Source organism: Lactuca serriola, chromosome 1 (genome assembly GCF_051521515.1).
Source record: "Lactuca serriola cultivar US96UC23 chromosome 1, Lser_US96UC23_V15, whole genome shotgun sequence".
In the NCBI taxonomy this organism is placed as follows: Eukaryota; Viridiplantae; Streptophyta; class Magnoliopsida; order Asterales; family Asteraceae; genus Lactuca; species Lactuca serriola.
The window spans coordinates 50,133,202-50,144,039 of record NC_136408.1 but is presented as its reverse complement, the minus strand read 5'-3'; the positions used below and the strand labels follow the sequence as shown (position 1 = coordinate 50,144,039).

Genomic DNA, 10,838 nt, shown 5'->3' with positions numbered 1-10,838 from the left:
GAGCTAACAACGCGAACTTGTATAAGCCATATCTTATAAAACTTGGATGACTTTTATACTAATCGGTGTTTTAAATAGTTTTTGTATATATAAACTTCAACTTCATGACAATATATGTTATTATTAAAACACACACCGACTCATCATACTTGCCATGGATGCAAAGTCAATTGATTTCATATTCGTTTTCTTTAAACAAAATATAATATTTGCATTCAATAAAAGAAGTTACATTCAATAATAACCATTTTAATATTATCAGATAATACATAAGTATTTTGAATAAACAAACGTTGGTTATTAATAAATTTGTGATTAAAATCATTATTATTATATTCATATTAAAAAGGTGCAGAGGTAATAGATACCTTCTTATTAGTGACATTCGAAATAATAATAATTAAGTATTGAAAAATGAAGGTTTTTATATTATATTAAGTCTATTAAAGGTCGCATTCGGCTTTAAAAGTTATGTTTTGGGGTAATTCCATTGTCCGGTTGTCCCCGTGTTTTGTCGGTGCCCCGATGTAAACCACAAACCCCATAAATATTTAATTTCTTTAAATGAAGTTATATTATGAAAAATAGACTACTCTTGCACCCGAAAAATGTGCACGAATCTTTCTTTTGGTTTCTTCCATATTTTTACAGCAACTCTATATGCATTTAAGTTTATCTATATTGTAAAGATAATTATTTTCTTTTAAAACAACGAATACGCAAAAGTATTTCTAATTTTTTTTTGTAAAGAAAACTATCGTAAGGTTTTAGTAACACCTAGAACGGACCTATTTGGTGTTAGGGGATGGCACAACCAACCTTTCAAATTTTACCATCATCTGCAAAAGTTAATGTAAATTCGTCAAAATCTAACAAAAAAATTCATCACAAATCCGTCAACGTCACAAACTCTTAATAGGTGTAAATTTAATATAATAGGTTGGTGTAACCCTTTTAGTGACAGAAATTGTCATCGAAAAATGAGTTTTTTTATTTTTTTCTTTTTAATAATGTAACCCAAGATATTTTTCTCTGCATTCGTTATTGGTAACACTAAATCTTATGTTTATCAAATTTATGATATTTAACTTTTTGTTTTTTAATCGAAATAGAGATGATAAAGGAGCCTAATGTGTCTTAGCTTTTGGGTAAAAGTTATTAATTCCATTTACCCGTGAATGGGTTTCGAAATTGGTAATTTTTACACGAATGGTCCTATGGTTTAGGGTAATTTGCATTTTTGATCTTTAACTTATTTTTTTAACTTGGAATGTTCCTACTGTTTGTTTTTGTTACGCGCTTGGTCCCTGTTTTATCTAAAAAATTATTTTGCCCTTGATTTTTTAATTTATTTAAATACACGCAACCCTAACACCATCTCCCTAACCTTACTTTATCTACCCCACTATTTTTTTCTATTTAAATAATAGTCTTTTTAAGTAACACATGGACCAAGCACGTAACAAAAACAAACAGTAAGGACCAAATGTGTAACAAAAACAAACATTAGGGACATTCCGAGTTAAAAAAATAAGTTAGGGATCAAACGTGAAAATTACCCCAAACCATAAGGACCATTCGTGTAATTTACTCATATATATATATATATATATATATATATATATATATATATATATATATATATATATATATATATATAGAGAGAGAGAGAGAGAGAGAGAGATAGAAAAGTTCAATAGAGAATCATTATTAATCAAGGAACCAATGAACTAATCCAAAGTGTCGAAATTTAAAGCAATCAACGGCAAAAAGAAGGGTTGTAGACTTTTTACAATGGACGCACATGCACCGAATTATAACAAAACCCATTTTTTTCGTTTAAATTTTTTTTAAGCCATGTTTTTTATCGAAAAAAAACGAATATACCGTTGTTCACGATTTTTCGTCCTCTTTCCAAAGATATCCATGATGATATATAAAAAACAAACTTTTTTTTCAAAAAAAACTCACTTCATTTTCTTTGTTGCAAACTTAAGGTCTATTTTTTATAGAAAAAATTTAATAAATATATCAAAATTCATGCTTTTTTTGTACTTTTTAAACATAGATTCATATTCATGTAATAAAAAAACGATATTTCAGTTCTAATTCATATTGTGAACCTGTTCATATTCATATTGTGAACATTCTCATATTCACAGTGTACATAATAGTAAGTCAGATTCACAATGTGAATCTAAACTGTTCGATCTTTTTCACATTTTTAATGTTAAAAATTGAAATATTTATAGTTTAGATTCACAGTATGAATCTACACTGTTAGAGGTTTTTTTTTTAATCGATGTTGATGTTTATTAATAGAGTACAAAAAATTAATATTTTTGGTATAGTTATTTTTTTTTTGATAAAAATAAACTTAAATATTGAAAAAACTAACAAAATGAAGTGGAGTTTTTTCGAAAAAAAAAGTTTATTTTTTATATCAACATGGATCTCTATGGAAAAAGGACGAAAAATCGAGAACAACGGTACATTCGATTTTTATTGATAAAAAATATGGCCTAAAAAATTTTAAACGAAAAAAAGAGGTGAGTTTTTGGTAAAGATGTGGATTTTTTGGTATAATCCGGTATCTGTGCGTCCAATGTAAAAGTGTACATCTATATAGGGGATAGAGAATATACATTACAGCCCCACCTAAGCTTAGGTACTAAACATCTAAAGTATGTCGTTTTAACTTGCTAAATATACCCAGTTTGGTTTCACTTCGTAAATATATCATCCTCCATAACATTTCTTTCTTTCATTATCGTTTTATCATCTCTGTTTTCTTTCCTCCATTATCGTTTATAACTTCACCCAAGTGAACATTACTAAAACCTAAACCTAATCCCTAAACCCTAAACCTAATACCTAAACCCTAAACCCTAAACCTAATTGTGTCGATCTTGAATTTACATCTTGAAGTATTAATCGTGAATCCATTAACCGTAATCTTTTTTATAGTAAAACAATGTATTTTCAAGAGGTTTAGTACCTAAGCTTAGGTGGGGCTGTAATGTATATTCCCTTTTCTCATATATATATATATATATATATATATATATATATATATATATATATAGAGAGAGAGAGAGAGGCTTAGGTTGTTCCATTCAAAGTAATTATTGTGTTATTGTATGCACAAATATAGGCCAATCAATTTTACTTATTTTAAGAAAGTGATTAATATATATTAGTGAATTAAATATAATTGAAAAATATCATCTAAATTAATTACAAGGGTATTTTAGTCAAATAATATAGATTTAATAAAGAAAAATTGCATATTTTAAGGAATCATAGATTCTATTAATTTTAAAAATCCGATTTTACGAATTATAATTCTTTTAATTCGGGCATTCTAACAGAATATGTTTATGAGTATATTCAAAAATAAAAATATTCTTGAACCATAAATAATAAAAATATTTTTCAACCTATTTCTTGATCATGAATTTAAAAACTTCTTGTAGAATAACAAATTCTTGAACAATCAATTGAAGAATAAAAACAAAAAATACATTATTTCTTATAGAATACGGGTAACAATTGTTAAGAATTACATTTATTGTTAAAGAATAAAACTAAAAACGGGAAAGAAAACATCAAAATCTACAAAGACATTAATACATTCTAAAAGAATAATGTTGCTTAAAATCACTTTCAATTTTGTGGTCCGTTCTTTAAGCGTCAACTTCTGTGAAAACAAAACCAAATTGTAGTTTAGATTTCAATAATGCATTAGCAAATGAAAAATAAAAAACTCAATTCCTTTGGAAAAATATGTGGACTAGTGAATTGCACCAAAACCAATAACCAAGAATTGTAGAACATGCATAAATCAGTGAGAAAATATCCATACTCCATTCCAACAGAATTAGAATTCATGATTCCATTCCAACATAATTGAAATTCTTGATTCCATTCCAATAGAATTGGAATCTCACCAAGATTCATTTTGTTGGAAGGCGATTTTCCTCCTACGTTCCATGTAGCTGAAAAAAAGTATGTTGAGATTTTTTTACCTGTTTTGGTTTTCTTGATTGCAGGGGGTTCCCTTTCACAGAAGCTGCCTGTGATCATATAGTATAAAGCTTTTCAGTTACCAAATTAGTGAAATTGAAACAAATACCTGCTTCACTCTTCTTAAACATGAAATGATTACTGAATTTTTGGAAGATGAATTGAAACAAACAATTGGTGTGCAAATAATAAACAACAAAATTGGTGACTTTGTTTGAAAATATTTCGCCAGAGGTATGCTATTAGATACGTACCTCCACAAACAACATTATCGGCCTGAGATTCATCGGTTTTGCTCTTGATATTGAACCACTTTCGGACTAGTTTCTTTGACCAAGAGAACCTCAAAGACGAGAAAAACAACGATCAGCCACAAAAACCCATACAGTAAAAGAAGAATTAAACTCGAACAAGTTCATCTTATGAATGAATTAGAACAAACAATCAAGTAAAATTAAAACCTTGTTGCTTTTGGAATTTGCATCCCTCATTTGTTCTCCCTACCACTTCACGCAGACTGAAATCTACTCGAAACCAATTCATCCTCCTCGGTTTAGAAACACGTATTGTCGGCAAACCCCTGAGGTAATCAACACAGTGTTGATCCTTATAACTATTGCGGCGTGTGTAGATATGAAATCTTTATATATAGTAAAGACAGGGAACCCAGAGAAATTAAGGGCACGAGGATCAAAGAGGGACAATCTCCTTTAATGTGTGGAAGTGAGATTAGTTAGATTTCGAGACAAACATTAAAGTGAGAGAGAGTTTCTTTCTCCAAACACACCCTCGTTCTTCGCAGCAACAAAAGAAGGAATCGAGGAATTAGAATGGAATAAAGTGCAGGGAAGGACAGAGGAATGTCAATGTTCCTCAGGGTCGGCCCAAGGTGGTGGGGGCAAAGTGGGTCAACTGACCGAAAACAGCTGCCCTGTTAATTGATGGGATCACCAACAAAATACGAACCTGGAAATGACAGTGGTGACGATATTCTGTTTTGGAGCTAGGGTTAGGGAGGATCGAAGGGGATAAAATACAATATTGTTTGATTGTTTTAAAAAGGGATAAGGGTAGGTCAAAGTAATTACCATAATTATAGGAGTGTATTTGTAGAAATTATTTATCAAATTACTAAATTACCCTTATTTATTTGTTTGATTATTCATTTATTTTTTAAAATTTTGATTGACTCATATTTATGTATATAATAACACAATAATTATTTTAAACACTTGAATTTATATATATATATATATATATATATATATATATATATATATATATATATATATATATATATATATATATATATATTACCTCTTCTCATGGTCATGAGTAATTAATTCGTTTGATTTTTTTTTTTTTTTTTTTTTTTGAAAAACTATTATATAATGCTTGATTTAGATAAAATGAATAATTTAATTATAGTAGAACGAGTTCAAAAATTAAAAAAAAAAAAAAAAAAAATAGATCAAATAAAAATTGTCACTTTCCCGGTTGTCACCAGATCTTGACAAACCCTCGTGTGCTTTCTTTATAAACCGCCTTTCCCCGTCACTCTCTCATACTCACTACAAACAATTCCATCGCAATTAAATTTTTTTTTTGTATGATTCATAATTCAGATTCTTTGATCACACTCAATTACTGATCAGAGGTAAATTCCCTAATCACTTCGCTGTTACTTTCATCATATCAGTTTTCAGGACCTGCATTTTGTTTAAATTTGCCACTTTGTAAGTTTAATGTTCTCTAGATTTGAATTAAACTTACTCAGTGTTTTCGGAAAAGGGGAATTTGATTATAGCTTTACGCATGTATTTAGCATGCTTGATTTCTCTTCAATCCATTGTGTTATTGTTCTTTGACATTCTTTGCTTGCATTTGCATAGAATCATCACCAAATCTAACTTTATGTGATTAAGTATGCATTCAGTTACCTGAAGAATTTTAGTTCATACTGATATTCCTTTTTCGAATTCGATGAATCTGTGAAATGTGGAGTTTGGCCCATATTTTTAATTCGAAGTCAACTCTACTTTGTAATTCCTTGCGTTCTCTACAATACTTGTTTGATTCGTTTTGTGATAACTGATGCTGTATATATCTGTAGATTTTTAGCTTTAATTTTCTCTTTAAGTTAAAGTAAAGGCTCAATTTTTCATATATAAAAATGGATCAATTCATGTGGTGAAATATGCTAATCCAGTTGTTCTATTTTGAATTCAGGATTTGTCTTCATGAGAGCTGAGCTTTTGGAATCTAGATTCAGTTGAAGGGTTTTTCCCCTCCAACGAACCTGAATCTATGAATCGGAAATCTCAAGTTCTTAATTAGACCGAGTCGTAAAACATAGATTAATTTTTAGGTTTGAGTTTGATAAATTAGAACTTAATGGATCATCATTATCCTCTCGAAGAAGTTCGCGTTGATCTAGAGAGTGTTAACCTTGTAATTAACCCCAACGAAGACAAAGGACTCACTCCTGTTTCAGAATCCGTCTTCACCAAATTAGGCGTCGATCCATTAACAGTCAATGTCGGTTCTCCGGAGAACAGTTTTGTCGTATTGATGGACGGGAAACTGGCCGGAGGGAAGGCCGCCGGCGATTTTACAGGAAAAGAGAAACGAAAAAAAAGTCCAAGTGCAAAAAAACCACCAAAACCTCCACGACAACATAGCAGTTTTTCCCTTGATTCTGCAGATCAGAAGCTAATTAAGGAGCTTACTGAACTCGCCATGATCAAACGAGCAAGAATTGAGCGGATGAAAGCACTCATGCAAAAGAAAGCTTCAAAAGCTTCATCATCATCAAATCCCAGTTTATTCGCCATGCTTTTCACCATTATCTTCTTCCTTGTGCTCCTTTTCCAAGGTAATAAATTATTTACTATTTTATCCTTTTATTGTTCATTACCCCTTATCGCGAATCTATTGTTCTTGGGTAAAAGCTAGATTCTTGTTTTTTCTTCTTTAAAATGTCTTGTTTCAACTTTTAAATAGTAAATGAAATAGGACCCATGAATAAATAGAGATAAGTTATAAAGTTAAATTTAAAGATTTATTTATTTTGTAGCCATTCTTAAATAAATAGTATATTTGTGGGGTAGCCTTAATAAAAACATAAGCTTTGTTTATGAATTTGAATTTTGGCATAACATTGCACGTGCTATTCTTCTAATGCATTATGGTGCACATAAATGATCAACCAACTATGCATTATAAAAGTAAATGTAGAGTCGATACAAAACAACAATACCATTTTTTTTATTTTTATTTTATCTTTTTGTCTTTTTATTCATTTTATTTTTATATTTTACAGGAATGTCATGCCAAAATTCTCATGGAACATTGAAAGGTTCTCCTCAAATGTCTCAGAGCTTGATATCTATTAAACTGCAGTTAAATCCATCGGCATATGCTCATGATTCCATCTAATTCCATATGAAATTTTGAAGTAAGAAAACTGTAATTATACCATAATTTATTTCTTTATATTATTTGTTATTAAATTTAATGATTTTTTTATTTGTTTATGCAGACATTTTAAAAACGTTCGAGTTCAGAAGGAAAACTGAAGGAAAACCGATGCTTGCAAAATATATATATTGTGGCACTTGTATATTAAGTGAGAATTTAAAGTTTTCTTTGTTTAGGCATCCACGAATACTATTAAGGTTGCAATTTCTGCAATCTATATGATAGAATACAATATTTTTAGGTTTTATACTCTATGTCATGATGATATTATACAACTATTGTATTCCTGGAAATTATTAAACTTTGTAATACATTTTGTTAAACTCAATATCAATCATGGTTTGGTTTTTATGTGATAAAAGAAAATTAGATTAAAGGTTTGTGCATCATTTAGCTAACAATGCATTTTTTGTTATTTTGTTCATCTATTTTGTGGTTTGCATTAAAAAAAAAAAAAAAAAAAAAAAAAAAAAAAAAAAAAAAAAAAAAAAAAAAAAAATTACTATTTCAGCCTTCTCAAGGAAAATGTTCAATGTGCATTCTAGAATGATGAATGAATTAAGGTTAAGGTTAGTAATGGGCGATTTTTAGTTTTGGATGTTATTCAGTTATGAACGAAAAATCATATGCTTTAGTTTAGTTTATCGCCACTTTTGTATTAAAACATAAAACTTGTACCCTACTATATAATGAATGAATCATGAATGGCGTAAAACATAAATAATGGGCTTATATGATTCAAAATTTGAATTTGAGGAACTGCATGTGAATCAGATCCATACAACTCTGCTTTTTGGGATCTTAAACATCCATAATCCATTGACTTTTTTTGAATCTTCTAAATGGGAAATAGAATATATTCATGTGTTTCTAGTTATCATCTTGATCAATTAAATATATATTCTATTAAAAGTATATATATATATATATATATATATATATATATATATATATATATATATATATATATATCTTGATCAATTAAATATATATTCTATTAAAAGTATATATATATATATATATATATATATATATATATATATATATATATATATATATATACTATATTATTAAACGTATTGTCTCTTTCTTGAAAATTAAGAGATACAACATGTATTACATCAGGTACAATAATATTAAACATGTAACAACTCATATATGTATTACATTACACGGGATACTATTACACTACACTACAGGCGGACCTTACCCTACTCTCCTAAACACAACCGCCATCTCATCGTCTCCACCAAAGATGCAGAAATCTCCACCAACGTCTCCCACCGAAGACCGAAGGTCCATGGCTGCCAACCTCCCCCACCAAAGACGTCCCTCTCTCTCGCCTCTCTTTCTCTCTTTCAATCGCCATCAGAATGAAATAATTTCAAATTATCGATGACCTTGGACTCTCCAGCGTCGGTGTCTCCGCCCTTGCCCAACACCTTTATCACTTTGAAATCACTTCCCAGGTACTTACTACCTTCACTCTCACACCAAGTTCCCCTTTTCCGATCATAATTCACTACCGATTGTTTCTGAAAAAATCTCGAACAAAATCTATTTACGTGGCCTTTGTTTCTCCAGAGAGTCGCTGACAACGAACGTTCGCAATACACCAATTTTGACTTTTTTTTTCTGGTTCACTCGCAGGAACACCTGCTCAAATCATCCCGATTTCATTCTTTCCCAAGTAAGGTCTTTCACAATATTTCAATTTTGACCTTTTGCTTGACTAGCAATCACAAACATATGTTCATAATACTCTGATTAACTTCAATCGTTCCAAACACAGGCTTGAATCCGATTGCAAAAATATGTTACGATTCCAATTAGGTTCCATTCTGATTGCAAAAATATGCTACGATTTTGACTTCCAGGGTCGACTCTCTTCTACTCTTCTGTCCGCCATTAAAATGTTGTGCTTTTGTTACTCAAATTCTTAGGTCTAAGTTATATCTGTTTTAAATGCAGGTTTTGTTCCAAAATCACACAATCTAAGATGGTTCAGTTAGGCCTATGTTACTTGAAATCTATTAAAAGTAAGTAAATCATGCTTGAACTTGCATTTTCCTGAACCTGAAAGTGGTTGGGAACCTATTTCTGTTTCTGCTTGGAAGATAAAAATATTAATAGGCAACAAAACAAAAAAGAATTTTTGAAATGGTTTCATACTTTGTTATATTTATGGTTGTCTATTTCAGTAACAATGTTTATAGCATTTCAAAATATAACTTTAAATTGGTGTTGTGATTAGCTTCAGCCATAGTCATTCCAATTAGTTGTACTCTTCTTTACATACTCAAAATTTGTTTTTTGCTACTCAAAACTCACCAGGAAAAATGAATAGAGAACTAATATCTTGAATCAACCTTGTTTATTTTCTTTTTGTGCTTGTAGCCTGCCTCCATCAGCTCGCGTATTTACTTATGGGGTCTGGTTCATTTGAATACATCGATTAATCTCTATAAGCTCTGGTGCAATTAATCTATGGGTCAAAAATGTTGTTTACAGACCAGCCTTAGCATTGGGTTTTTGACCATAGATCCCATCATATGCGGTCATTTGGATATACTAAGGGTGAACATCTAAACTTGGTCCCCAGGTGTATAACTAGAATTGCTATAGAACCGAAAATTGGAGACCGAAACCTATATAAATAGGATTGGTTCCCTTTTTCAAATATTTGGAACTGATACCCATTGGGTATCCACTTTTATTGATTAAAAATAATTTTTTATTTTTTGTTATATATATTTGTTTTGTATTTATGTTCCTTATTTAGTTTAGTAGTGTCAATGTGCTTTCCAAAAAAATTTCAATCTTTTTTAGGATTTATGCAAGTAATATCAATATATTTTCCAAGATTTGTTTGCTATAACATTGTACTTTCATTTATTCTTAGTACACCATTGTACATTCAAAATGATTTTGTGTAAGGCTTTGTATCAACATACCTTCACCAGTTGGTTTTATCGAAACATAATATTTTCTTTCTTGCATTTGAAAGACATTGATTTTGACTATCTGATAACACAATTTACCTTTTTCGGTAAACACATGTTAACTTTTAGACTGTTGGAATCATTATCAATATTATTTACTATGATGCTTCCCTAAAGTCAGGCTACAAGTTGGAAACTTGAAGAAGCCATTCAACTTTTTTATTTAGGAAATGATAGTTGATCAACCAGTTCGGTCATCTTGATATGTCATACCACTAGAAAGTATAGTTCTGATCTTCCTACAGTATGAACAAAATCAAAGTAGAAGATCATGTGGCTTATGGACTTTCAAAGGTGATATGTTTAACTCCACACACTGTGTGTTAGCTT

At 30.0% G+C, this 10,838-nt stretch overlaps 1 protein-coding gene across 1 annotated transcript; it reads left to right on the top strand.

Moving 5' to 3' along the window:
• The first annotated feature begins 5,538 nt into the window (after positions 1-5,538).
• On the top strand, positions 5,539-7,857 carry LOC145087934 (uncharacterized). Its single transcript, XM_079026081.1, has 4 exons — positions 5,539-5,683; positions 6,256-6,901; positions 7,349-7,483; positions 7,568-7,857. Exons 2-3 carry the CDS (start codon positions 6,421-6,423, stop codon positions 7,462-7,464), a joined length of 597 nt encoding a protein of 198 aa, XP_078882207.1. The 5' UTR covers positions 5,539-5,683; positions 6,256-6,420; the 3' UTR covers positions 7,465-7,483; positions 7,568-7,857.
• The last annotated feature ends 2,981 nt before the right edge of the window (positions 7,858-10,838 follow it).

Excerpts from the sequence above, each read along its gene's own strand:
- LOC145087934 (XM_079026081.1), top strand. The coding sequence starts at position 6,421 with ATGGATCATCATTATCCTCTCGAAGAAGTTCGCGTTGATCTAGAGAGT. Across the intron at positions 6,902-7,348 it reads CCTTGTGCTCCTTTTCCAAG|GAATGTCATGCCAAAATTCT; the intron begins GTAATAAATTAT and ends TATATTTTACAG.